Source organism: Condylura cristata, unplaced genomic scaffold (assembly GCF_000260355.1).
Source record: "Condylura cristata isolate star-nosed mole 26May11 unplaced genomic scaffold, ConCri1.0 scaffold00020, whole genome shotgun sequence".
Classification (NCBI taxonomy): domain Eukaryota; kingdom Metazoa; phylum Chordata; class Mammalia; order Eulipotyphla; family Talpidae; genus Condylura; species Condylura cristata.
Genome location: NW_004567121.1, coordinates 26,596,398 through 26,623,690, shown reverse-complemented (window position 1 = coordinate 26,623,690; position 27,293 = coordinate 26,596,398). Strand labels below are relative to the sequence as shown.

Below are 27,293 nucleotides of genomic sequence, written 5' to 3'. Positions count from 1 at the left end.
CCATCTAAACATGCTTTCTATAATGTCACCAGTTTAATGTTCATAGCAAAGCAAACAAAAAGTAGATTGAAATCTAGTTGGCCAATTTACTGCCCACTCATGTGTGAATTTCAAAATATATGTATCAGATTATTCACCCTCTAAGGTGTTCAACCCCCAGAGGCCGCATAGAAAAGAGCCTAGAACAGTATTTCAGATCCATTATCTGGGGTAACAGGAATTAAAAATAAGCTGAGTTGGGAGTTAACCACTCTTGATAGAATCAGGACAGCAATGGCAGGAGGGGAGTTAACAGAATAGTAAGAAGGATTGTAGATCCCTTCTGTTTGACTCCTTATCAAACTAAATACCTGTTTTCCTAGGTTAATTTTTTCAAATTACATACTAGGACTTCAAATTTGTCTTGGATACCATGTTTTTCAAGTTCTGAAAATACCATGAATGAAAATAGGTAAAGCTATCTGCATGCTATCTAAATTTCTACTTCCTACAATTAAAACTGCATTTTATTATATACATTTAGTATAGGACATGCAGATGTGATAATACGAGTAATGAAGTAGAAAATACTGAAACAAATCAGATACATTTTAATCTAAAATCATTATTTTTAATATCAAAAATTGTTTCATAGCTAACAACTTTATATTAGAAGTTATAGACACCGGCAATCCTTTTTTAAATTCAATTTTAAATAAATACCATTTAAACATGAATAAAACAAAATTTAGGAGAATTTTTTTGCATTTCATCACTGACAATTTTTGGAAAATAAAGTTAAGCCTAGGGTTAGGACCAATGTTAAATCGGTGTTATATTCCTATACTAGGATTTAGCATTTAAATCAAGAGTCTATCAACATGTCATAGAGAAAAAAAAAAAGCCTGCAAGTCTATGCTAATTTAAAATGCTGTTCCCAGTACCATAAATATATGGCACATATTACTGTAAAAGTCATTTCTTTAAGTGCACACTGTAAGAAAATGTAATAAATGACCTGTAACTAAAGTATCTGCTCTCTTTTTACCATTAAATACTTACTGCCTTAGACCTTAGGATGTTGCTATAAATATAAATAGTACAACTCTTTAAAGAGTTGTCCAAATATTTTAAAACCTTTATTTTTAAATGAGCAGAGGCATTTAGCTTTTTTATTAATGCTGGAGATGTTTCTTCAAAGAAAACACTTAAAGCATGGGTTCACCTAATACACATCTACTTTATCTTCCCCTCAATTTACTCAGATTTGTAGGGGCTAAGTACCAGATAAAAGGTCTTTTTGTCTAGGACTCACTGAACTTGCTGTTTTTAGAGGGTACTATTTCACTCATGAAAAGACTTTATAGAAGGAATGACCTGGTCACCAGCTTAAACTTTAAAAGGCACTTAAAACCACTTTGTATGCTGAGTTGGCCAAAAGCAATGAGGATAATCTGATAGTGGTTGCTTATAGAGGAGAAAGCATTCCCTACCACAATTTGAAATGCTGCCCTTAAGGGTGCTGTTTATTCTATAAAGAAATCTACCTCAGCCAGATGAAATCACACAACTGTTCCTTTCCTCTCCTCAAGGTGGTTTTCTTGAGGTATTAGTATGTAAATAGTAGGTTATCTGAAGGATTGTGGAATGCCCTGATTTATTAAGAAGGACTCCTGGAAAATCTAATTCAAGGAGCCCACCACACAAATAGAATACTGCAGGGTAAAGTAGCAAATCCTATTTTGATGGCTATTTTACCACAGCAATCTAAGATCCAAAAACCTTCCGAACCAGTTTTATGTAGCACCTAAGAATACCTGCTCCAGTTCTTGGTGTTATTTTAGGAATTACTTTGTATTAATCCTTGACTTGGTACCTAGGGGAGGGGTCACTGTCGTTTCTGGAGCATCCTGCCCTTCTGGGCACCAGTTATGCAATCTTTGCAGTCGCTGCCTTCCCCGTTTTGTACATTCCATGTACCACTGTTCCTGCTGCAGTTGCTGCTTCTTAGTGTTTAACTTGCTTTGAGCAGACTGCAATTTCTGGAACTGCTTGGTTAGCTGCAGTAATTCCTTTTGTAACTGCAGATTCTCTCTGTTGATGCCACAGTGGAACTCAAAATTGTGCTGCCTTGCTGCTAACTCTATGTCTCGGAAACTGTTAGGTTTTCTTTTTCTTTTCCCAGACTGCCTCATGTCTGGCTCACTCAGTTGTTTCTCCAGGACTGCTTTTTCCTGGAGGAACGGGACCAGCCTTTCTTGTATTTTCCTATGTGTTTCGGCATGGGTTTTCTTTTTTTCCTCCTGCAGTGTCTCTATTTCTCTCTCCTGTTTCTCCTTTAATATCAGAAGGTCTCTCATTGACTCCAACTGCTGCGTCAAATTGAGTTGTATCTCTTCACTCCGCATGAGCTCAATTTCAAGTACTGCTGTTTGTTTTGCATATTTGGAGGCTGATTTTTTTCTTCTTTCTTCAAAATCCCTAGGTATTTGTATATAACTGTTCCAGAGCCTCTCAGCTTGCCTTCTGTAATCCTCAGTTTTGTTGGTCAGGTATTCCAGAAAGAGTTTATTTTCAGCCTGGACATTTAACTTCTCAGTGTGTAGCTGTCTGCTTTCCTCAATTAGCGGTTCTTGCTGGATTTGCAATTGTTTTATTTGCTTGTGCAGTTTCATGATTTCTGCCATTGCTGTATTTTTAAATTTCATCTCTGTTTTTGTTAGCGTCTCTGTCTTGAAAACATCATTTATTAAACTAAAATATGGTGTAGGGGAAATATCCAAGTCTTCATCAAACCTGAAGGAAGAACACGTGAGAAATAATAAGGAAATAATAAGGAATTCACAGTTGTACTTTAATTCATAGAAAATGAAATTTTAGAGTACCTAGTATGCTCCTGACACTGCAAGGCCCTGACACTGCAAGGCGTGCGTGTGTGTGTGTGTGTGTGTGTGTGTGTGAGAACAATAGGGGTAAAGTTGAAGGAGTGTAGTTTACCATTTACAAATACGCACTCACTATAACCTTGCAGGGTTATTATCTCAATTTAAAGAGACCTTAAGTGACTTGGCCACAAGTCACACCTGGTAAGTGAGAGCCTGGGTGTGAAACCTAAATCTTAAGTAAACCTAAGTCTTAACACTGACACTTGACACTAGAGCTACAAAGTGGCCCCAGGAACAAACAGGCGTTTAGGAGTGGGAATAAATTGGGCCTTTTCACCACCTTTCGGGTTTCCAAGGAAGCTTCTGTGGAGGGAAGCGCCCCTCCAGTACCTACGTGCACGTGGAATCCAAGCTTTCTTCCTCAAGGTCAAGGCGTAATTTACTGAGGGTAATCGCCGACGAGTGAGCTTTAGTGTCAGAGGTCTGCAACTTGAGGAAAGGTGGTCTCGGGGCGGAAAGTTCTCGCACTTTCTCATTTCTTTGCTCAACGAGCCTCGGCGCTGCCCAGCAGTACGGGGAGTCGCACCACGCCCCGGTCCCGGCTTGTTCAGCTCCGAGCAGCCCCACCTCCAGGGCTGCAGAAGAGGCCATAGCAGCCTGTTCGGCGGGTGGGCTCCCCTCTTTTTCCAGGTCGAAAGAGGAGCGCACTTTACTCATTCTCCTACCGTAGAAGTCCTGCCTTCGGGATCCCCGCTCGCCTAGTCGTCTTGGGGACCATAGCTTCGCCCCTCCTAGGCCCACCCCGACAACACTCAGCGCCTCTTTCTCCTGCCCCTTCAATACGTCCTCCCAGCGTCCCCACTTTCCCGCCAAAGTCATTTAGTCGACCCCTGAGTCTGGTCGGGACAAGAAGATGCTCCGGCACCCGCCCCGCCCCTACGCGCGTCCAGTGCAGGTGGTGGATTCCGGCGCCATGGCAACCCGGAAAGTCGGCAGGGCCCTCTAGCCTCCTGGAGTCTCGGTGGTAGGTGGGCGGAGCTAGGGGCAAGATGGCGGCGCCCGCAGCTGCTCCGGAGCCGCAAGCTTCTGGGGGTCCCCGGCCCCCAGTGTGTCTGTTGGTGTTGGGAATGGCGGGATCTGGGAAAACTACTTTTGTTCAGGTGACGTACAAGGCGCCGGCATGGCAGGGGCGAGAGGTTGCCTATGGCGGGTGGAGGCCGGGGAGAAAGCGTGGAAGGGCTGTCTAGGGAGTTGGAGGGGCGCGTGGTTTTCGCTCACTTGATGACAACTCGCGTTCTCTCCTGCGCGGAACAATCTCAGACCCTAGACTAAGTTAAAGAAAGGTCTTTGCCGCGCATCCTCACTGTGTACTTAGTTTAACTTACCGCTTTGTACTGGAATTGTCTGAGATAAAAATGCCCCCTCCTCGAAGGCAGAGGCCTTAAGAACTGTCCACGCATTCACTACTAGCTTACACAGGTTCGGTGTGGACTAAGAAATGACTTCTTGCGCGCCTGTGTTTCAAGTACTGAGGATATTCCCGAATCTTCGGACAAATCTCGCTAAAATGAAGCTAATGTTTTATTGGGAATGATAGAAATCCCCACAAACAAGATAAGAAAATAAATGACCGACATATGGGAGGCTCTATTAAATGGATGGGAAAGAAACGGTAGCATTTCAGGTTGAGCGCTGAATGCTAACGGTGAACACTGGGGGCGAATATTTCAGGTAGAGGGAACTGTATGTGCCGAAGAATTCAGGTATGTTAATATAGGAATAAAAGTTCTCTCCTGTTCCCTTTTCATGCCTTTCTCACTCTGTCCCTTTCCCAATATCTCTGCAGAGGCTTACGGGACATCTGCATAGTCAAGGCTTTCCACCTTATGTAATCAACCTGGACCCAGCTGTGCATGAAGTTCCTTTTCCTGCCAATATTGGTGAGTAAACTGTCCTAGAATTGAGTGAAGCGCCTTAGAGAATGGAAGCCCTCCTGCCTGCTAATCTTGAATGCCTTTCGTTTTCATTTTTTTAGTTATCTACTTTCATGTGCTGAGACTCATTTTTACTTCTCTTTTTACTTCTTTTCTCAATTTGCTGAGTGATAAGAGACCTTGTGTCTGTTCACTTACTTATCTATAGCAACCTTGCTTCCCATCTCAAGGTTACATGGAAAACTGTATCTAGGCATATATGTAGCTTGTTGTAGGAGAGGAGTCTGTGCCTATAAAATAGATGAAGAATGGATGCCATCCAGTATTATGATTCTTGGTAGAATCTATGCTTCCTAATTTCCAGGCTTTCACTGTGTGCTAATTCTTTCCCTCCTTGCCTTTTAATTCTGTGAAGCTGCTTGTACCCTAAACGTACTAATAGAAGATCTTGTATTAAGAAGCAGAGATTACTTTGGAAGAAGTTTTCATCTTCTTAAATAATGGAATTCTGATAGTTGATGGGATAAATCTACATATTGGTAGATAGGTTCATTAGATATTATTGGATAAATTAATTCCTTTTTAAAAATCATGTCTGCATCACCCTTGTTACTCTACCAGGCAAATTAGTAAGAAATAAAAATTTTTTATGATTTGGGCCCTTTCTCTATGCAACTAGTTACTGATAAAGTATATTTTTCTTTGAGGAAGCAGAGATGACTTGAGAGACTTACTAGCTTAGGATGTTGTAGGAGGTAGAGGAAATCAACTATAATGTTTCTTCTGTGTTAAATTCCAGTTAATTCTTTTTTCCAGATATTCGGGACACTGTGAAGTATAAAGAGGTCATGAAACAGTATCCTTTTTCACATCTCTTTCAGTTGACTTATCTTAGCTATTTTGTCTGTTTTGTGACTTTGATGTGTGTTTTTCTGTTTCCTTGTGACACGCAAACAAAAACATTTTTTTTAAAGTGATTTTACTAGTAAAATAGAAGATGAAAGTGTGGAGAAGTATTGTAGGTGATTAGAAATGTTATTCCAATCTGTGTGTTTCCTACCATCTCCCCAGGCTTTTGTAAGCAGAGCACATGGAATGAGACACTAGCTGATGGCCTATCAGGGTGCCCGGGGTAATACTGCTTTGGGGTACATCTGTTGGTCACCATACTTTCACATTGGGAAACTCAGAAATGAGTAGGGTTAGCACTGTACTTTTAGTACAGTGCTTTGTGAAATATGTACACTCCTTTAGGTAAGTCTAGTTAAGAAGACTAACTGTAATCTGCAGGTTTAATTAACTAGTGATGCTCTGAACAAGGAATGTTATATAGGTGATCTTAACATTTAATGTCAGTAGGCTGTCACTGCCTGATGGATCTGTCTGTTATAGCTTGGTCACTTTAGAGTTTCTTCATTTTGCCTGACCATTCCAAAAAGATAAATGAGGAAGTACTGGGTCATAAATGCTTACCTATGAGTGGTGGTACATCCTAGTCAAGGGTTAATGCTGTTTGTATGAGTGATATTCTGTGTGTGAACTTTATCATCTAATGTGATCTGTAAGCAATTTAAACCCTCAACTTAGTGTCTAGATATGGACTTGGACCTAACGGTGGTATAGTGACTTCACTCAATCTCTTTGCCACCAGATTTGATCAGGTATGATTTTTTTTTTTAAGATTTATTTATACATACAAGAGCTGGGGTCTAGGCCAGAAGTGTGTGGGGGAGGGTGAGAGGATTCACTAGAGACAGTGGGGAGCTGAGCAGAACAGGTGGACTGACTGAAATATACTGCTGAGGGGAGCAGAGGGCAGGACAGGAGTGGCCTGCTGCATCATGTGGTCAGTTCCCTGGCCAGGGATCAAACTTGTGCTGTAGTGGCTGCAGGTTGCTTCATAGTGCTGAGACTTTAACCCCTTATGCCATGAGGGAGGCCTTCAGGTATGTGTTCATATAGTCATGGTTGTGTAAATCTGTGACTCTTAAATGCCTTAACTTTATCACATTGGGAAAGAAGAGCAGTAAATCTGAATATAAATATAAGAAAATAGGTGTTTTGGTAGGGAGGAGATGATCAGCATTGTGAGACACTTCACATTTAATATGTGTGACAGCCAATGAAACAAAAATCCAGGAGACCTGGTTTCTTTCTTCACCTGTTATTGGCTTGCAGTGTTAATCTGAGTACGGGGTGAGGACAGGTTATGAGAAGGGCTAGCAGGTATGGAGTAGGAAGATAACGGGGCCTTTTACTGAAAACAAATAGCTGTCATCATTTAGGCTTTCTCTGTCATCCTCTGCTCCGTAAGAGTGTTTTATAATCATATTGATTACCTTTTATCAGGCTATTTACATTTTATCCAAGTTACCTTTTATCAGGCTATTTACATTCTATCAAAGTCACCAGAGAAATGAGCTGACATGGACAGATCTAGTGTCCAGTTTCACAGGTCCGTGCACCTTGCTTGAAGTGCCTACGTGCTGCTGGCGTGGCTGTGCTTTTGGGTTCAGCGGCTTTGTTAACTGGTGTCCTAAGATTGTACTTGTGAGGCAGTCCCCTTGGAGAGGACCCTGGGATTGTGTGTTGAAATTACAATTACACTCACTGTAATTGACATCTTTTTCTGTTAGGTGATGAAATTTATTGAGAAGGCCCAGAACATGTCCAAGTAAGTGATTTCAGTTTAAAGCCCATCTGATAGTTTTTAGTGTTTCTAGGCTTTTGAAGGGCTTTGGGATGCTTCTTAGCTCTGAAAGGATGTAGATTGAGATGAAACCTTTAGCAATGAAAAAAATGAGCAACAAAATATTAAGATTTTAGTGATTATACTATATAATCATTAAGATTTTTTTTTAAAGATTTATTTATTTATTCATACAGAACTGGGGTACAGGCCAGAGATGCGGTGGGTGAGAGGATTCACCAGAGACAGAGTGGGGTACAGAACAGGCAGATTAACAAAGTACACTGCTGAGGGGAGCAGCAGCGGGTCAGGAGAGGCCTGCCTTGCCATGTGGATCTCCTCCAGGGCAGGCGGGGATTGAACTCTTGGCTTAAGCTGCTTTGTGCTGCTTTAACCCGCTGAGCCACCAGGGAGGGCCCTAATCATTAAGATTTTAATGATTACACTGCCATACACTGTAGAGTTAAATTTTATAGCATTTCAGCTCCATTCATTTAGGTAGAGGTTCATGATTTTGGAAATATTTTGAGATTTTGTTCAAATTCATCTGTCTATCTGCTTTCTCTTGGGACCTCGTGCTTGTTGACATTAAAGTCTCTGAATTGCCTTCATAATATTCTCATGTAAATGAATGTACTTTATAGGATTCAGAGAGAATAATTATTTTCTAATTTTAAAAATATCAGGATATAAAATATATATATGTTCTTATTATCTACAATTAACTGTGGTTACATTAGAAAATTTTTTTGTTTAAATTTTTTAAGAGAATAATGATGTATTACTTTTGTAAATAAGGCTATGTGCTCACTATGAAGCTCTCAAGTCATGCATACTATTTAAAAGATGAAATTATTAACCTGATTCTCACTAGAAGTAGCTGTGCTGTCAGTGACTCACTACATGTCTGAGGCATATATACAAAGATGGAAGGGTGGAGAAGGTGTTTTATAAAAATGGGATCATGCTAGAGGTTGTTTTAAAAAATGAAAGTTTATTGAGATTTGAATGGACACATCATGGAGGAGTCCTGCTAGCTGGCAGCAGAGTGAAGACGCCAGGCTTTCTCCCCCATGTAAATTCATATATCGGAAAGTACGTGCTTTTAAAGTACATACATACATCTAGTGGTTTTTAGAATGGTCACAGAATTGTGCGTTGATCACAACCAGCTAATTTCAGAGCATCCTCAGCATCCTGACAGGAAGCCCCTACACCTTAGCAGTCGCTTTCTCTCCCCCTTCCTCACGTTCCGGCTGGCTGCACCAGTTACTTTCCTGCCAGCTGAGTCTGGCGGCTCCAGTTTCTTCATGGCTTCTCCAGCACTTGCTCTCATCCTTACATTTGGTTATCACCATCTTACTGAGTATGAATTGGTATGTAATTGTGGCTTTGGTTTATATTTCCTCAATGATTAATGATGTCAAACTTACTGTTTGACATGTGCTTATTGTCCCTTGGTATGTATGTTTGGGGAGTTATCTATTCAAATTCTTTGCTCACTTTCAAAACAGCCTTACGAAGATATAAATCATAGATCCATCCAGCCACTTAACGTGTACCATTCAGCGGTCTTTAGTATATTCACAAATTGTGTGACTGTCAGCACAATCATGTTTAGGGCACTTCATCGCCTCAAGAGGAAACCTTATGTTCTTTAGTCACTCCTTTCCCTGCCCACCTACCTACCCCCTAAGCAACTGGATGGTTTCCTTTTCTGACTTTACCTCTGATTTTTAAGGCAGTGTGTTTCTCAGACTATCACAAATTGTCATTTGTGGCAATTTATGAACAGCTGCTCCTACTTATTAGCCTTAACATTGGCTATTGAATAAAGTCAGGGGAATTCGTTATGCATTTTAAGGACCACAGGAGGATGTTAGGGCTTGGCATTATGAAGCGATTATTGGAGAACCAGATGCTTAGTTTTTTGTGTGATGGAATGACTTTCAGCCTTGCACATGCCTAATAGTTTTTCATGGACTTTCTTGACACAGATATGTCTTAATTGACACACCTGGACAGATTGAGGTATTCACCTGGTCAGCTTCTGGGACAATCATCACTGAGGCCCTGGTGAGCTTCCTCGGCTTGTTACAGAGAGTAGCAGAGAGCTAGACAACATGGATGGCGGAAATATCTTACTTATTGCCTGGGACCTTATGCGGGAGGGAGTCCGGACGGTGTGCACACCTGGCTGCAGTGGCTCCCTCTGCTGTGGAAGGAAAAAAAGAGTTTGGGAGACATGCCATGAGTCGTGCTAGTAAAGCTCTGACTATTTTGTGGTTTTAGGCATCGTCATTCCCAACAGTTGTGATTTATGTCATGGACACATCGAGAAGTACCAACCCAGTGACCTTCATGTCCAATATGCTGTATGCCTGCAGGTAATTGGTATTGGTAGCATTACATCAAGGTGTGAGGCCTCCTCTTCTCCTTTGCTTTTGAGCTCTGAGAACTTTCCCTAGAGCTGGCTCTTTCAGACCTGCCATTCATTTTCATGTCTGTGTGTTGTGGAGGGACCAGAAGAGGAAGGAGGTGCATGTTACTGGCATTCTGCGTCAGCAACTTCTCATCTTCCTCACTTGCTGGTACAGAAAAGGTGGTGTAGGAATATGAACCTTTTTGTGGTCGTTCCCAGTTGAATAAAATCCAGGTGTAAATAGAATGTGTGCCCTGGTCTGAGTGCTCGGTCGTGAGAGGGAAGATGTAGCTCTAACACGGACACTACAAAGATTGACCCATAGTGCAAGGATGGGCGAGTTTGCCCCAGCTGTGTCACCATTGGCAGAGGAAGGACCTACCTCACAGGTGTCTTGTACATTAGGTCTGGGAGTGAGGAAGACCACTTTAAAGTTGAGAGGATCTGATATGTCATTACCAGCATAGCTCACTTCTAATGACTAGAGATGACCCCTCTCACTAGATGCAGAATCCTGTGCAAAAAGAAATCTGATGACTGACAATAGCATTTTGTTTTCCTATTAATAGTTACAAATACTGTTACTGGTAAAAAACAAACAACACACACATACCAGGATCAAAACAGTATTACTCTAAGAAAAAGAGCAAGAGTGCTTGTGTATTGTTGACTTGACATCGGCGGCTTTCCGCTTGGGGGAGGAGAGTATAACATGTGGGTGCTGCTGCAGAGGGGGTGCGTACTTGACATCTACACCTGTCCCTTTTTTCTTCCAAAGGACTGAAATCAGGCAAGCAAGAGCCTCAGTGCTTTCAGTAATCATGTCTTTATATTTGACTTTCAGCATCTTATACAAAACCAAGCTACCTTTCATTGTGGTCATGAATAAAGTAAGTGGCTTCTTCTGCTGTGGTTCAGTACATTTTTTTTTTTTTCCAGAATTTCGTTATCAGAAGGTTTGGGTAGGTGAGGATTATCTCAAGTGCTGGAGAACAGATTCATTGTTAACTAAAGTAGTCATGAGCACTTTTTGGAAAGGGATTCAGTCAAATTGAATATTTGTGACCAACTCACCCAGAGTTATGTGAGGTTACGTGGAGTAGCCCTCAACCTGAATGTATGTTGTCCTCGAAATCCAGACATGTAAACAGGAGAGGGACTCCTGCTGCTCTATGAAAGTGGCAATTTTAACAGGCCACACGGAAAACACTGCTGTTGCTGGTGATGGCCAGGATGCACGATCTGCTTATCCCCGGATCTGGAATGTGCTGGCCTAACTAGGACCCTTCACCTAGGAGAATATGTGTCTTGATATTTTACACAACAGTCTTGTCTCTCTGTGGCTTGTTCCTGTGGAAAACGAAATGGGAGAAGCAGAGGAAAGAAATGAATGATTGCTCTTTGCTGTTAATACATAATTAAAAAATTTTTTTGGTATTTTTAATGTCTAACCTCCTCTGTGATTGCTAATAGCTGACTTTTCTCCGGTGCAGACTGACATCATCGATCACAGTTTTGCCGTGGAATGGATGCAGGATTTTGAGGCTTTTCAGGATGCTTTGAATCAAGAGACTACGTATGTCAGCAACCTGACTCGTTCAATGAGTCTGGTGTTAGATGAATTTTACAGCTCACTCAGGGTAAATTTTCTCTCTGTTCACACTGTTAGTCTCTCCAGATAACCATTCAGGCCCAAGGGCTTACTTTGAATCCATCTTAGAAACTTTATTACCTGCTGAAAAGTAACTTTAAAGCATTGCTTATTCAAAATGAGAGGTTTAAAATAAGATAGCAATCCTACCCTCAGAGAATTTATGATCAGGGGAGAAAGATAAACATAGAATTGAAACTTATGATGTGATGAGTACCTTACATGAGATTGGAAGGGGGGCATCCCTGATGGTATAGAGGTTAAAGTCTCAGCAATATCAAACTATAGCCAGCCACTGTGGCCGGAGTTGGCCTGAGTTTGATCCCCGGCCAGGAGTGGACTCACCTGGCGCAGCAGACCTCTCCGGACCCGCTCACTGTTCCCCTCTGCAGCAGCGTATTTCAGTACATCTGCTTGTTCTGTTTCCCACTCTCCCATGAATCCTCTCACCCCCTGCACCCTGCACCTCTGGCCTACACCCCAGTTCTTAATGCATAAACAAATAATAAATCTAAAAAAGAAAAGAAAGAAAGACTAGAAGTTGGGCTTGATGGTGAGGGATAAGATGCATGGGTGTAGGTGGCAGGGAGCATGTTAATTGTCCAGGAGAAGACATTGAGATACTAATTTGTCAATTCTGTTTTCCATAGACTTATTTCTATGACTTTGAGTCTGCGTGCTTTTGTTTTAGCTTGACTTTTCCCAATACTTAACGTAGACCTCTTTTATGAGGAGTTTATGACATTTTAAAATAGATTGTTGTTTTCTCAGTGGCATTAATGATGCTTTTGGCAGGTGGTGGGTGTCTCTGCTGTTCTGGGAACTGGCCTAGATGAACTCTTTGTGCAAGTCACCAGTGCTGCCGAAGAATATGAAAGGTGAAGCTACTGATGGTGTTCTTCGTAACCCACATGTCTGATACGGTAGCAGCATTGTGAGGCAAAGCATTTTGGTTTTCGCAGTACACTGTGTTTGCCATAAACTTGTGTACTGGCTCTGACTACACAAGGGGGTAACAAGTCTCCATTAACTTACACGGACATATACAATCCTGGATAACCAAGAGCAGGAGCCTGGCAGACTCTTTGTTAAAAACCATAGGTAGCTGTTAGGCTGTGTGGGCCACACAGACCCTGCTGTAGCTGCTCTGCCCGGCATTGTGCAGTAACAATGGTGATTTGTAAATGAAAGTGCACGATGCTGCATTTACAAAAGTAGGCAGTAGTGTGGGTTTGGCCTCTTTACCGTGGGGACTGTACCGTCCTCTGATTAAGAACATTAGCAAGTCAGACAGGCTTGGGTTGCGTTTCCCTTTCCTCCACTTAGTGAGTGAGTGACCTTAGGTTTTCATCATTTGTAGCTCAGGGATAGTAGCACTTATTGCTTAAGTCACTGTGCGGATTGGGAAAACAGTTCACGAGCGCCCAGCTACTTGCTGGCATGGTAAGCAGATGCTGGGTGGTTGTTATAACTGTGTCGTGCTCGCTGCTGGGACTCTGCGCCTATCACAGCGTGCAGCCAGCGCCCACACACTCCTGGGGCTCTTAATTGGCTGCTCACCTGTTTGCACCTTGGCTGCACGCTTGCCGAGAGCCTCGCAACCTATTTCTGGTTTTGAACACATTTTGATTTTGTTTCATCAGACCATTGTAGGTCTGTGTGTGTGAGTGCACGCGTGTGCTCAGAACCTCAGGTCGATCCTTCTCTGTACCCTTTCATGTCGCCCAGATAAACCACACTTGCTTATGAGGCTTCCTGAGCCCCACAGCCCTGCCTGCCTTTATTCATTTCAAATGTTTATCCCAGAGAATGAGCTCATCAGTCATGGCCCCCAGTGCTGATCTTTCTAGGCAGCAGCTGGCCTTTGTCTCTTTGCCAGCTTCGGGGTGAACATAGGCTTTTCATTCCATAGAGATAGAACCTTAGTGAATAAGTCCTGTTGCATCGAGCGTTCAGGGAAGGACGATCCTTCCATAGGTGTCAGAGTTCTAGGAAAAGAGAAGTGATAGAGGAGGGGGACAGGGCAGATTACTAAGCCAAAGAATGTAAAAAATGTTTTTTTTTTCCCCCAGGGAGTATCGGCCTGAATATGAACGTCTGAAGAAGTCACTGGTAAGAAAGTAGATTGTGTGTTTTAGGGCCACCAAAAGCACAGGTCAAGCTGTGTAGTAATCCTCTTAAGGTGTCTTTGTTTTGACCATCAGTATCTTTTTGATACTTGGTAACTGAAATTTGTAATTTTGTATGCCTGCTGTCTGGATGCAGAATGATTTTAGCTAAAGTTTTGAGTCTGATTTTACCTACATATACATTATACCTACAGTATATGCTAGGCAATTACTGTACCCACCCCTTCCCCTACTCCAAGGTGCATGTGGTTCAAATTGTATTTAGGGATAAGGTGTGACAGCTCTTACCTGAAATGGCCAGATGTCCTGCCTCCATCGGCCACCTTAGGCCCCTTATCACTGCGTCTTCCTGCTGGGACTACCTGAGGGTTCTTTTGAGATGCTTTGTGTGCCTTTTCCCAGGCTTTATCCCAGTCAGCAGAGCCCCAGTCTGAACAGCAGTCTGGGCCCACTCGTTAGCCTCAGTGTTTAAGCAGCTGCGAGTGTTTGTGTAACTGTCTGTCTCCAGCCATAGGCCGCTATTTTGCTTGCCCAATGCGTCGCCCTTTCCTCTCTGTCTCCAGGCCAGTGCCCAGAGCCAGCAGCAGAAGGAACAGCTAGAGCGCCTGCGCAAAGACATGGGCTCCGTGGCCTTGGACCCGGGGGCGGCCGCAGGTACTGGAGGGCCTTTTAGAGGAGGGCCCGCTGCTTCCACTCAGCTGAAGACACTGTGTGTAAAGAGAAAAGTCAGTGCGCGTGACTGACAGACAGAGCTAGCTGCGTTGTCTTTATGAAATGGCTGGAAAGCCACAGACAACATGCTACTCTGGGGTCTTTGGGTTCTGATAGTTTTCGCTTTACTTTGGCAAGATACTTGATTTCTACTCTGTAATTGACTCCTCCCATTTTTTAATTTACTGTTTATTTTGGCCTAATTTCACATTTATGGAAAAGCTTAGTGAATAGTGTAGTTTAGATGCTGATAGAGACCAACCCCTGCTGGCTTCATCCTTGGCCTTTGAATGACTTGCTCAGATTTTCTTCTGATTATTGTAGCTCATCCCTTATTCACTTTCCTTGAGTAAGGAATTTTACCTCTATTAGTACCTTCAGTCTTCTGTCCACCCCCACACTGGTTTCTTGAATAGTACCCTGACTGCTCTCCTCTGTAGTTTTTTACCCTCTGTTTTCTTCAGACCCTCTCTAAACTTAATTTCCACCAGAAAGCTTCCTTAGCGCTCCACACTTACACTCCACACTTAGACTGCACATTAGACTCCATGAGCACACTGGATCTGCTTGGGTGACTTTATCTAGGTAAACGCCACAGCCCCTGCCCTGCCCTGAGATGGTAACAGGAATGCGTTATTACTAAGGTAGGCTGCTTGAGAGTTATTTTCTTCAGTTTAAAAATTGGACCTTTTGGGTTAATTGGGTCATGAAAACACTTTGTGAACTGAACTGTGGTAGAAATGTTTAGTGATATAGGTGGTACATTTAGAAGACTCTTCACTTTTATCACAACTGTGTTTAGCCTACCAATTTATTGATTCAGAATCACCTTTATGAGGAGGTACATGTTTATGACATGCTCCTGAGAGGTGTGTTCTCTGTAGACAGCCTTTCTCCTGTGCTGGATCCTTCTGATTTGATCCTGACGCGGGGAACCTTGGATGAGGAGGATGAGGAAGCTGACAGTGATACTGATGATATTGACCATCAAGGTGAGAAGTGGCTGAGGTGTCTCCTGAAAATAGATGAGCTGCTCATCCTCACTTATGTGCTCAGAGCTGCTTCCTGTCGAAAGACATTAAGCAAGCAGCCAGTGGTGGAGAGAGAGGAGATGGTTAAGGACGCAGCACCAGAAAAGAGTTCCCGTACTGAAGGTTCCTGACCTTCCTGCTGAATGGTTCATTTGAGCTGACTCTAGGCCTTCTTATGTCTCCCCCATGCTGCTCCTAACTCAATTTGAGGAGCCCAGGAATTTTGTTTATCATTGTTGTTTTCACAATATAGAAGGAGGCCTCAGCCCATGTCAACTAAGCTAAGCATAGAATGGCTGTGGAAATCAAATGAATTCATTTTGGCATAGTTTTATGGAATCTATTTTTCAATGACTCTTGTAGCTATGACCATGAGCAAACCTCTCCACAGGCTGGATGCTAACATGTAAATTGCCTCATTTGATCAGATTTACAGAAGTATAATTTACAACAATAAGCCCACTTTTGTAAAGCATATTGTGTGATAAGTTTGATGATTATACCACTTAGTCTTATCATCAACAGCAGAACACTCCTGTCACCCTGAAAGTTCCCTTGTGTCCTATTTTTATTCATCTCTCCACACCACTAGTCTCTGGCAAATGCTGATTTCTAGTCCCCACATTTTGTTTTTTCCAGAGTATCATATAACTGGAATTACAGTAAGTAGCTTTCGCATTTGATTTTTTCACTTAGTGTTAATTCATTTATGATCCCTTCAGGTTGTTGTGTAGGATTTTCTTTTTTATTGCTCAGTAATTGTTCATTATGTGGATGTACCACAAGTTACCTATTCATCAATTGATTGACTTTTGGACTGTTTCCAGATTTTAGCTATTGCGAATAATGCTGCTATAAACATTCATTCTTTATATGTTTTTATTTCTCTTAGTTAAAAATACCCATGAGTGGATTTTGAGTTACTTTATGAGGGAGATATTTTCCCCACCTATTGATGAAAGAGATTGTACATTTTAGGCCAGGTGATAAATAGAATCTGCTCTGGGAGGTATTTCCTTGATAGAAGTGAACATTTCGTTACTTAGAATTAAAGTATTGTTTCTGATACTGGGTGACAGCAGCACTAACCACTGGGAGAGTTTAAAAAGATCTGACATTTTCTCCTTGCAGTCACAGAGGAAAGTCATGAAGAACCAGCATTCCAGAATTTCATGCAAGAATCAATGGCACAATACTGGAAGAGAAATAACAAATAGACTCTAGAAGTCTGAAGTTTTGGTATTAACTCTGTGAAAGAACTGTTTGTTCAGCATGGCAGTCTCTCCTGTTAGGAAAATCTGACTGATGAAGACCCTGGGACTAACCGGTGAATGCGATTCGCTTTGCCCTCACCTTGGATTTATGTAAAGAAGGATATTCTGACAGTTCTTGGATGTGGAGATCCTTTGAGATCTGAAACGTCAAGTTTTATCATTTGAACTCAAGCACTTTTTCTACTGATGGATAGAACAGAGAGAAAGTACTGAACTTCAGGCCTCTATTAGTGACTGGATGTCCAGCCTCTGCCTCCCCAGTATCTTGTGCCCCACACTCGGCAGCTCACCATAGGGCGCTGGGTTCGTTGAAGGAAGTGGACATGAATGAATAAGAGAAATGAGTAAGATAATTCTTTCCAGGGGGACTTAGATAAAGAGTTTTTAATTTTAACTTTGTAAGCTTGTTTGTCATAAATCTAAATAAGGAAATTTGTAAGCGTAAATAACTCCACAAAGAGGTTTGATGTCACAAGTCTAAACATGTCTTAACAGGGACGTGATGTTTCCCAGACACACACCCCTAGTAAGGAGATACAGAGCCAGACTCTGTTTGTATTGTTTTTGATGTCAAAATTTATAACAGATGCTTGGTGTTAATTTACACACAATTCAGCTTTTGGTGTAAGGAAGTTCTTTGGCTGTAAGAAAGAACACTTTGGTTACTAGTAGGGTTATCTTAATGCTGGGATGGCCTTGGGATTTCTTTGGCTGTTGATTCTTGCATAGATATCTGTGACTGTATGAATGGAGATGACTGTAGAGGTTCTCATGTTTACTCCAAGTGAAAATACATATCTGGTTACGAGAGTAATGGGTAGATAATAAACTGGCAAGGTCACTGCCCAGTATTTTTGAGCCCAAAAGCTTAAACCTAAGGAGTTTAGCCAAGATTCAGGAATGAAAGCCCACACAAGACAGAGAATGAAGTCAAATTTGGAGCTTAAGAAAAGGACAAAGCGGCAGGTTAAAGCACAGCACTAAGAAGCTAAAACCACTTCCACATGAGTTCGATCCCTGCTTGCCCCGGAGGAGATCCATATGGCGTGGCAGACCTCTCCTGGCCCGTCCGCTGCTCCACTCAGCAGTGTACTTCGTCGATCTGCCTGTTCTGCTCCCCACTCTGTCCCTGGTGAATCCTCTCACCCTCTGCATCTCTGGCCTTCTCCCCAATTCTGTATGAATAAATAAATAAATCTTTAAAAAAAAAAAAAAAAGGACAAAGCCATGAATTGCTCTTTCTGGCAATGGTGATGGTGGCTATTATGCCGCTTTGCTCAAACTGCTAAGACAGTTTGAAGCTTTGTGGGGGAGACACCTGACCTCGGGGTCTTCTGGACAGCTCTGCCACAGCACAAAGTCCCCACACACTAGTGTCCTGGCTAGTGGTGGGGGTGTGTGTGAGAGAAATCGCCAGAAAGACCCTGGTGCTGCCCCCCCATCCCCCACCATTGTTCTTTGAGTGTCACACACAGCATCCTTGGTGATTCACTCAAAGGCCCTGAGGCCCTGGGTTTGGGTCAGCTGCACATTCAATTCCTTGCAGCCATAAGTAAGGGTCTGCCCTGCTTCAGCATTCTTCATTCTTTTTTTTTTTTTTTGTAAAGATTTATTTATGCATACAAGGACTGGGGTATAGGCAGAGATGCAGGCGGTGAGAGGATTCATCAGAAACAGAATGGGGAACAGAAAGGGCAGATGGACTGAAATACACTGCTGAGGGGAGAGGAGCAGTGGGTGGGTCAGAAGAGGTCTGCTGTTCCCTGTGGGTCAGCTCTAGGGCTGAGGGTGGGAGTGGGAGTGTCAAACTGGACTGCAGTGGCTGCCGAGAGCTTCATGGTGCTGCATTTTAATCCTGTGCCACCAGCGAGAACCCTCTTCATGTTCTTAAAACAGCTCACTTCTCTAAAAGAATTTCATCCTGCCTGGTCTGTATCCTCAGGCAGCACTTCTCAAAGCTTTGGCCCTGGACCAGAACAGTCCTGGGGGATTGTATCTTAGTGCATCCTTTTGAAGATTCTGAAGCATGCTAAGGTGAGAGCCATGCTCTCCTACACCTGTGAGTCACCTGCTCTCACATCACCTGCTTTATCACAGTGCCGCAACCATGGCCATGCCTGCCTTCTCCAGGGTAAACATTTTTTTTTTTTGAAGATTGATTTATTTATGCATTCAGAACTGGGGTACAGGCCAGAGATGCAGGAGTGGTGAGAGGCTTCACCAGAGACAGTGGGGAGCAGAACAAGCCAACTGATGAAGTACAATGCTGAAGGGAACAGCTGGTGGGTCAGGAGAGGTCTGCTCTGCCATGTGGACCACCCCCCAGGGCGGGGATCGAACTCATGCTGAAGTGGCTTTAGCTTCTTAGTGCTGGGCTTTTAACCTGCTGCGCCACCAGGGAGGGCCCTCCAGGGTAAACATTTTAAAGCATTTATTTTACCATGAAGTATTCATTTCAATATTTCGTACCTTGTGGGAACACTAGTACAAGAATTTGAACTTGTTCTTTAAGAGGAAACCATTTGCAAAGTGAAACTCTGAACATAGTTCTTCCCTTTGTGCCTTTAAATACTTTTTAAAAAGAAACTTAAACTGGTGTGGCCTATGCTCCATAAAATCAGGGACAAAGTCTTCATCTCTTTCCTTGCACGGGACCTCACACACAGGAGTTGCCTCAGTAAGAGCTGACAGGAGGAATGAAATACTGAGTGGTTGCTTTATGGGAAATAGCTGCCTGGTGTCTACTCATGCTAAGTCAATAAGGGAAAGTGAAGCAAAGCCTGGAAGAAGGGTGCAAACAAGCAAATTTGTAAGTGACCTGATAGTTTGTTACCTTATTTTGCTGCTTTCGCATTGATCTTTATTCTCAATTTAAGGCACTGGATAATGTACTACTTAAAGCTGTGCCTAGATTTCTGGTCTCTGTTAAAGGAGTGCACTAAATTCCACAAGACTTGTTTTCTACACCCCAAACCAAACCAAACGTACGCAGCGCGGCCCCATGCACCATTGCTGAGGCACACAGCGCATTAGCTGGCGTCTCCTAATTACTCCTGTGCTGCGTCATCTACTCTGTCCACCGACTGAGGGGCCCCGACACTGAGTGGGCCGGACACTGTTCAGGACGTGGTATTAAGTCGGAGGTACGTGCTCTACTTTTTGAGGCTGCCCACCAGGTGGAGACAGTGTCCAATGCGGACAGGAAGGGCGGCCCTCCCCTGAGGGCCACGCAGATACCACTGAGTAGTAAACAAGGGGTGGGTGCCGTTTGCTTCGTTCATAAAAGAGAAGATGAAAACAACTAAAAATACAAAAATACTTGAGTGGGACTAAGACAGGACGAGGAGACACTAAATGTAGAGAAGGAAGAAGAAAATATGCGGGTGAACTAGGAGAGGGCTGCTGGATATGCAGAAAGGCTGTGTCACCACTGACCTCTAGATTTCATAGCTGCAGAAACATTTAAGATTAAGGCCTGCAAGAGAGCAGCTGCGCAGTGCTTAACTACTTCCTATTGGGTATTAGAGCTGGATTCCCAGTGACTTGAAGGAAGTCAAATGAAAAGACTGACATTTGCTATCAGCAAATATTTACTTGATTATCTGTTCAGGCACAGCTTTGAGGTCCAATGTCTTGATCTTCACCACATCCCTGCGAAAGAGGTCAAAGGGTGATTCTTCTCAACTGTGCAAGAGAAATTGGCTAAGTAACATCTCTTGTCTCACAGTAAAATAGTCAGTGACAGCGCCTGGTCTGATGACTGTCCCAGCGTCACGGCCTGTCTGATGCATTGGGGAAACTTACAAAAAACCAGATGTAAAAAGGAAAACACAGACTTGTTTGACCAGTCCAGTTCCATTGAGATCTGGACAAGCCACCATTTAAGAGTAAGAGCCAAGTTACTGTGGGAACAAATTCAGATACACCAAGGCTTTCTGTCGGGTTTCTAGTGCAGAGCAAGTCCCCTTTTCCTTTCACATTTTCCTCATCCTCTTCTTGCAGCGTTGGTTGAACACAGGGGAGGAGCCGATGAGGCTGTCGGTGGAGTGGGAGCCGTAGCTGCTGTCCGAGTCGTCGGGGCTCTGGGGGATGCCTGCTTCGCTCATGCCTGACATGGGCTCCTCGAAGACGTCGCTGCCTAGCACGCCGTGCCCAGAGACAGTGCCCTCTTCACTCTCTTGAGGCTCCATTTTCACATGGGCCAAATTCCAAAGAGGAGAAGCATTTACCTCTGTACCTAGAAATAAAGGGAATATGGAACCAGTGCCAGCCAGGGCTGGAATGAAGTAGAACTGACTAGTGGTATTTGAACTGTTTCCCTTTTAACTCTCTGCTTAGTTGGAGAATATGGTGGTTATTTTTGGCTTCAAAAAGTTACCAATTGTGAATCTTTTCTAATTCAGTCACCCTTTTCCCCCACCCCAACCACTTCCATTTTCCCCAAAGCAGGGAAGGTGGATGGGCCCCAGTATCATGGCCCACAGGCAGGCAGAATTTTCAGTTACTTGACAACCTTTTCCTTTGGCCTGGGTCCCTGGTCCTCTCACATTAAGAAGGTGAATGATTATCACAAATGTTGGCAGCAGCTTCCAGACTGCTGAGAAGAGACACTACCCCTCGGTTTGCAACCTTCTCTTTTACCCTTCTGCCTCTAATGCTAGCACTACCTGTGGCTATTACTTCTTGCATGGAGAAAGGCTCTCTTTACAGCGCTTTTTAAAAAAACGTGGCCTAGTTCTGTTCAGGCCACACAAAAGGATTTTCTATTTGTGTCATTTGTGCATTGTTAAAATGACAGCGTTGTAAACAAGAGTGTCTACACTCATTCTCAGTCTAAATGATGCGAACATCAAATTGTCCCAATCCCTATGGTGATCATGGAATCTCTGGAAGAATAGGCTAGCTGCCTCTACCAGGGTAGTTTCTAGTTCAATCCCTTAAAGCTCCGATTTATTGCCTGACTCTAGCAAGGCAGCCTAACTCTTCAAACATGCACGAGCAATTAGCACCCTCCATCAATCTGAAGGTTGTTTTAAGTGAGTAACAGTGCCAAGGAGGACCATTATAGGAGTCTAAAGAGAAGTAGACCTATACCCATGCAGTAGGGTCAGCTGAATCACCCAGGCCGCACTTTGGTGCCACAACATTCATCAGAACAACACATGCTGTTTCTACAGCCTAACCAGGAATCATTTTAAAGCATCTGTAAAGCTGAGCTAGTTCTCTCTCCACTTACTACAAAGGGAAGAATGCTAGCATTTTTAGATCAATGAAGTTGTATCTGTTTTTAGGCTTCCCACTCTCCTGCTCACCCCACTTTTGTCCTCTCCAGACCTTGATTCTGCAAAAAACAAGGACTGAAAATAGCAGATCTCCCAGAATAAAAGTGAGTACATGATTTCTCTTACTCGAAGCCTGTGGGGAGGCTTCGACCTCCAGATTAGCGGGAAAGCGCTCGCCCTGCGCCCCCAGCACGCCCATGGGTAGTGCCTGTTCTCCGGCAGCAAGGTCGGCCTCCAGGTCCTCACTGACAGGGAAGGTGATGTCGCTCACAGGCTCCTCCTTGATCTTTACGGGCTTAGTGTCCTCGGTGGCCTTCTCGGGATTGACAATCCTTTCATACTCTTCTGAGAGTTGCTTGCTGATCTGTGGGCAAGCAAGAGTCAGTTTTTCAAGGGAATGTTAAAAGCAAGTTAGTTAGCTAGCCTGTGACCTTCCATGGAAAAGCTAACAGAATCTGAACGTGAAGATAGCATCAACTGCCAAAGCTAGAAAACTGTTTAAGGTGTTGTGTTACTGAGTGACACGTAAAGAAAATCCATTTGGTATAGTGTGTGTGTCACCAATGAAAAGCAGACAAAGATAAAAAATGGAGAGTCAGACCAGGACAAGGCACATTTTTTGGTTATTAAAGCTAACAGCTGACCGGTGATAGTGAACTGTGGGAATGGTGAAGGGCATCTGGGTCATTCAGCACAGACTCTTGTTGAGTGTTAAACATTTCTAATCCTATTTTAGACCGGGAAAACTAAGATCAGTGAGTGACTTGCTCATGGCTCCAAGAGTTGAAGAGACTAGATATTTCTGATCCTAACCAACAGTGGTAGGACAGCCATCACCACACGGTTTTTTTCAAAGCACTTAACACCAACCGAAATTAATTTTATCATTTACTCATGTTGGTTTCCTCTCAGTCAGAATGCCAGCTCAGGGAACTAGTGGTTAACTTAAATCTCAAGTGCCTGACTCCCCATAACACTCATAAACATCTGTTGAATAAAAGCTTGCTAACCACATTCTCTCAGAGTCACTGTTCACCGGCTAGAAGAGGCCTGTGAGCTGACCAGGTCAGTGCTAAGTCGCTGACCAGGTCAGCGAGTGCCATGAGGAAAGCAGGTTAAATCCCCTCTATTCCAAGCCCCTGGTGACCACCCACAGCCAGCATGTCTTCACCCCCGTCGCACAGCTCACCTCACAGGGTCCCCTCACCTGTAGCATGTAGCTGTGGTAGTCCTTGACACGGTGCTGCCAGAATTTCTGCAGGGAGAGCACACTGCCAATGCCCACTTCATGGAATACCTGCTCCATGATGTCAGGGAAAGGTGTCTGCCCCAGCCGGGCCTCCCGATCCACAGCGAAGCGCAGCAATTTGGTGAACTTCAGGCAGTACTCGTGCGTCACGTCAGTTAGGGTCTCCAGGACGCTTTCATTAGCACACTCAAAGCCTGCGTGGGCCAGGACGGTGGCCACTGCCTGGTAGAGGAGCTGCCGGCAGGAGTGCCAGCTGAGTTCAGTCACAGGTTCCCCTTTGCCACTAGAGGAGACAGCAGAGTTGTTAGTGCCTTCATAGAGGAGGACTTGTCCTGTCAAACCACTGGCCCAGCTTCCAAAAAAAAAAAAAATTTACTGCGATTACAAAGCCCAGTTTCATTTTGCTGCTGTCAGCTACAGTTTGAGTAGGCAGTACAGGTCGGTAAGAGATGGTGTAAAGTAAAATGGTATCTAGTGGAAAGGAAGCTTCCCGCTTATAACAACTGCTCGATTTGGATCAGTTAGGATCTGATTAGTTTTAAAAAGATAACTCAAGTTCTGCTCAAGGTACTCGTAAATATTTTTCACAACAGTTTCTTTACCTGCTGGGAAAAAAGTGGGCTTTCAGAAACTCACAGTCCGGATTACAGTTTCTTCTATAACAGACCATTTACAAAACTGGGAAAGGAACTCAGTTTTATAAAAGCAATTTAAAACACATACAGCTTACAAAGCATTTTTAACATACCCTATTTTGCTATTTTGTTATTTGTGCTGTTTGGCAGATGAGGAAATTGAGGTTCAGAGGGGCTAACTTGCCAAAGGTAGTTCAGGTACTACTAAGTGGAGCTCTGCCCCCGGGTCCATGGTCTCCTTGTCCCTCATCACTGCTGCAGAAGTCTTACTCATGCTAAAAACCTTGAGAAACTGTCTGATCTAAAGATAATTTATCTCCTCTAATTCCCTAGCTATCTATTGCTTCTTCCTGGCAAAGGAAGTAAATAGATAAAAATAGGGCACAGAAAATTACCTTTCCCCGGTCCACACTTAGCTTGTGTCACCAGAGGCTGTACCAGATGCTCGAGGCACCATCCAGGCACTATACGATCTGCTCATTGGCAACTGCCATAGCTCACACAATGGTTGGAAAGGAAGAAAACCTGTCGCCAACTGACTTTTCACTATTACCTCATGATCACTTCCCATGATCAGTCTCTCTGGGCCAAAAGGTGGCCTCAGACGTGCACGACCAACAGAGAGCTAGACCAGCAATATTTTCCTTGAGAAACCTATGGCTCTGTTTCACAGAAAATGAATTATTTTAGTATCCCCATAACTATGACTTTGGGGTTATTTTTGGTGGTAGGTGTTAGAATTTATTAAATATGTAGAAAACAATCTAGATGTAGGCTTTTGATGTTCACAGCTGTTTCTAACAGTTAAAATGAACAATTTGACAAAACAACTACAAAATTCTAAATAATGTCATCAATTTAATAAGATGACATTTTGTTCGGATTAAATTACTCCAAAAATGCACATATGTTACCGACTGCGCACTCCTGAGGCATTCCTGTGTCCGTACTGTGCATGTGCTTAGCCACTCTCCTTTTCCCTGTTCCAGCACCAGCACCTTCAGCGATGCAGTGGACCTTGGCGTGGTCTTCACCTGGCCTACCCGCAGCCTTGCTTATTCAGCCTGTTTCTGTTCTTGGCTCATTAGCTTGGGACAACTAAAACAGTAACTATCACCACCAACAGGTTAGTACAATAAGTGATGGAATACCACGTATTTTGCCAAATATATTTAATTTGGATCTAATCTTGAAGAAATAATGAGCAAATATAGAAAGTGGGACATTTTATAAGAAAAGTAATATCAGATGAAAAAATGCACAAAATGAAGAATGATATAAAAAATTTAATAATAAAAAAGATTAATACCATTTTTTTAAAATGGGGGAAGCTGTATCAGCTTAAAAGACACTAAAGAGGCATAACAATATAATATAGGAATCTTAGGCTCTGGCTCTGGGTTGGGAAATATATGTGTGTGTATGTGTGTGTGTGTGTGTGTGTGTGTGTGTGTGTAGATATATATAATGTATTTTGGGGACAATTATAAAACTCTGGACTTATTAACAATTACTGTTTATAGATTTATGTATATATGTACACATACATGCATGGACACACACGTGTGTGTACATATACATGATAGAATCAATATGACAAAATGTTAACATCTGATGAAATGAAATAGATTGGGGTGTTCACTATACAACTATTTAAATGAGAAAAATTGATTATGTGGCACCAAGTTAAAACTTACACACTGAAGTCTTGTCGTGCTAGGTTGTAAGCAGTCATTCAGGGGAGGTGGAGCAGAGTTTCTCAAAGTTCAGTGTGCACACAAATCCATGGAGAGCTTATTAAAATAAAGATTCTGCTTCAGCAGCTATGAGTGGGCCCTGAGAATGCATAGCTAACAAGCCCCCAGCTGGTGGTGGATAAGATTTTGAGCAGCAAGGATCAAGAATACTTTTATATGATGTCAAAATAAAATATACAATTAAAAATTCTTCAATAAAACCTGTGGATTTCTAATAACATCTGATTAAACTCATGAATCTTAATTTGAGGACACGGAACTAAACTGATAATATTCATTTTAAGCTAACTAGGAAGACTGGAGGACTGAGGCCAGAGCCATCTTATATGCCCCTGTCCTCTCTGAGTGAAGTGCATGGTACATGTCTACATGCAAATATTTGTTGCATCACAAAAAAAAAAAAAAAATACAGACTGGGCATTTGGAAGACCAGGATTCAAGAACATCTTGAGCATCTTGGCCAAGTCAATTATTCTTATCCTCAGTTTCCTCATGAAATGTTATTACATGCTCAACAGGACTGCTGGGAAGATATTCTTGAAAAAGTAAGACACAACAAAGCCTTGCCTTACCGATAAAAGTCACTCTCTGGGTCACTGTGCCGAATTTGGAATGGTGCATTGGGATTCTTGCAATCAAAAGGCAGGAGATCATCAGGAAGAGGAGGGGACCCAGGACAAGAGGGGAGAGGTTCATTCTCTTCAGTCTTTACACCTTCCGTCTGCTGCTGATTCTGGGCCTGAGCTGTGGCGATGAGGCTGCGTAGACGTCGGTTGTGTTGGATCAGCTGGATGGTGTGGATAGTGAGACTGCCTGGCTCTGAGGGGATGTCCAACACAGTGGGGGGCTTAGACTTGCTGGCTGAGGGTTGGTGCAAGGGTGGGTCATGGACTTCCACCAGACGGAACTCCCGTGGGAGCAAGTCAAAGGAGCTTCTGTTAGTCTGGCTTGATGAGATTGGTATCTCTCCCCAGTATCTCAACATTTTAGAATAAGACAGGAAGAGCTTTCAGGTTAAATGCAGGTGATATCCTCAAAGTAGTATTTCTAAATCTCTGGCAACTCTAGGTTGTAAGTGTCTGCAGTGGAAAATGTGAAGTCTAGCTAGTTATTTACATAGAAGTAGGCTGTTCAAGACCATCTAGAAAAATGTCAGTCAGCAATACCGTACAGCCAAAGATGTTCTCCCTGAAGAAATTAGCAGAAACAATTGTTAGACATCAGTCTTCACAACCATACTAGACTGAGGGTTATTAATCGACTAATAGCTGTAATAGTACTTGGGGATACAGTGTCATATTTTTCATCTCACCCTACTAACTCATTATGAAAACTACCATCATGCGCAATCTTGAACAATCTGTAAGGCAAAATATTTAAATGTGATCTGGAATATTCCCTAGACTATCCTAACACATCTGCCCTGGATCAGCAGGAGAAGGAGAGTAGAGTTAAAGAAGGAAGAGGTGGTTCTAATTCTGTATCTGTCAGGCATAGGAGCATTTTAACTGATCCTGGTGGAAAAATTTAAGAACCGCTGATCATTTGATCAACTTCTGACACAGGAAAGAATCTGAGATTTCTGCTGTCTCTTAATGGGTATTTCTTCAAGTCTTTTCCTATAGCTAATCTACAGGGTTTTAAAAATTAATGCTTTTTTTTTTT

The 27,293-nt window shown here is 42.9% G+C and overlaps 3 protein-coding genes across 3 annotated transcripts; 1 reads left to right on the top strand and 2 right to left on the bottom strand.

Annotated features, from left to right (window-relative positions):
- Positions 1-1,664: 1,664 nt before the first annotated feature.
- CCDC121 (coiled-coil domain containing 121) lies at positions 1,665-3,743 on the bottom strand. The gene is made up of 2 exons (XM_004686041.2): positions 3,259-3,743; positions 1,665-2,775 (listed from the first exon to the last, which is right to left on the bottom strand). Exons 1-2 carry the CDS (start codon positions 3,741-3,743, stop codon positions 1,827-1,829), a joined length of 1,434 nt encoding a protein of 477 aa, XP_004686098.1. The 3' UTR covers positions 1,665-1,826.
- A 169-nt stretch (positions 3,744-3,912) lies between these two features.
- GPN1 (GPN-loop GTPase 1) lies at positions 3,913-17,726 on the top strand. Its single transcript, XM_004686342.2, has 14 exons — positions 3,913-4,024; positions 4,711-4,804; positions 5,615-5,654; positions 6,393-6,459; positions 7,435-7,472; positions 9,485-9,563; positions 9,780-9,874; positions 10,754-10,799; positions 11,403-11,549; positions 12,356-12,438; positions 13,633-13,672; positions 14,253-14,343; positions 15,285-15,392; positions 16,563-17,726. Exons 1-14 carry the CDS (start codon positions 3,914-3,916, stop codon positions 16,646-16,648), a joined length of 1,125 nt encoding a protein of 374 aa, XP_004686399.1. The 5' UTR covers position 3,913; the 3' UTR covers positions 16,649-17,726.
- Positions 17,727-19,106: 1,380 nt separating this feature from the next.
- On the bottom strand, positions 19,107-27,207 carry SUPT7L (suppressor of Ty 7 (S. cerevisiae)-like). The gene is made up of 4 exons (XM_004686340.2): positions 26,201-27,207; positions 23,195-23,519; positions 22,114-22,351; positions 19,107-20,942 (listed from the first exon to the last, which is right to left on the bottom strand). The coding sequence occupies exons 1-4, from the start codon at positions 26,611-26,613 to the stop codon at positions 20,680-20,682; spliced, it is 1,239 nt and encodes a 412-aa protein (XP_004686397.1). The 5' UTR covers positions 26,614-27,207; the 3' UTR covers positions 19,107-20,679.
- Positions 27,208-27,293: the final 86 nt, after the last annotated feature.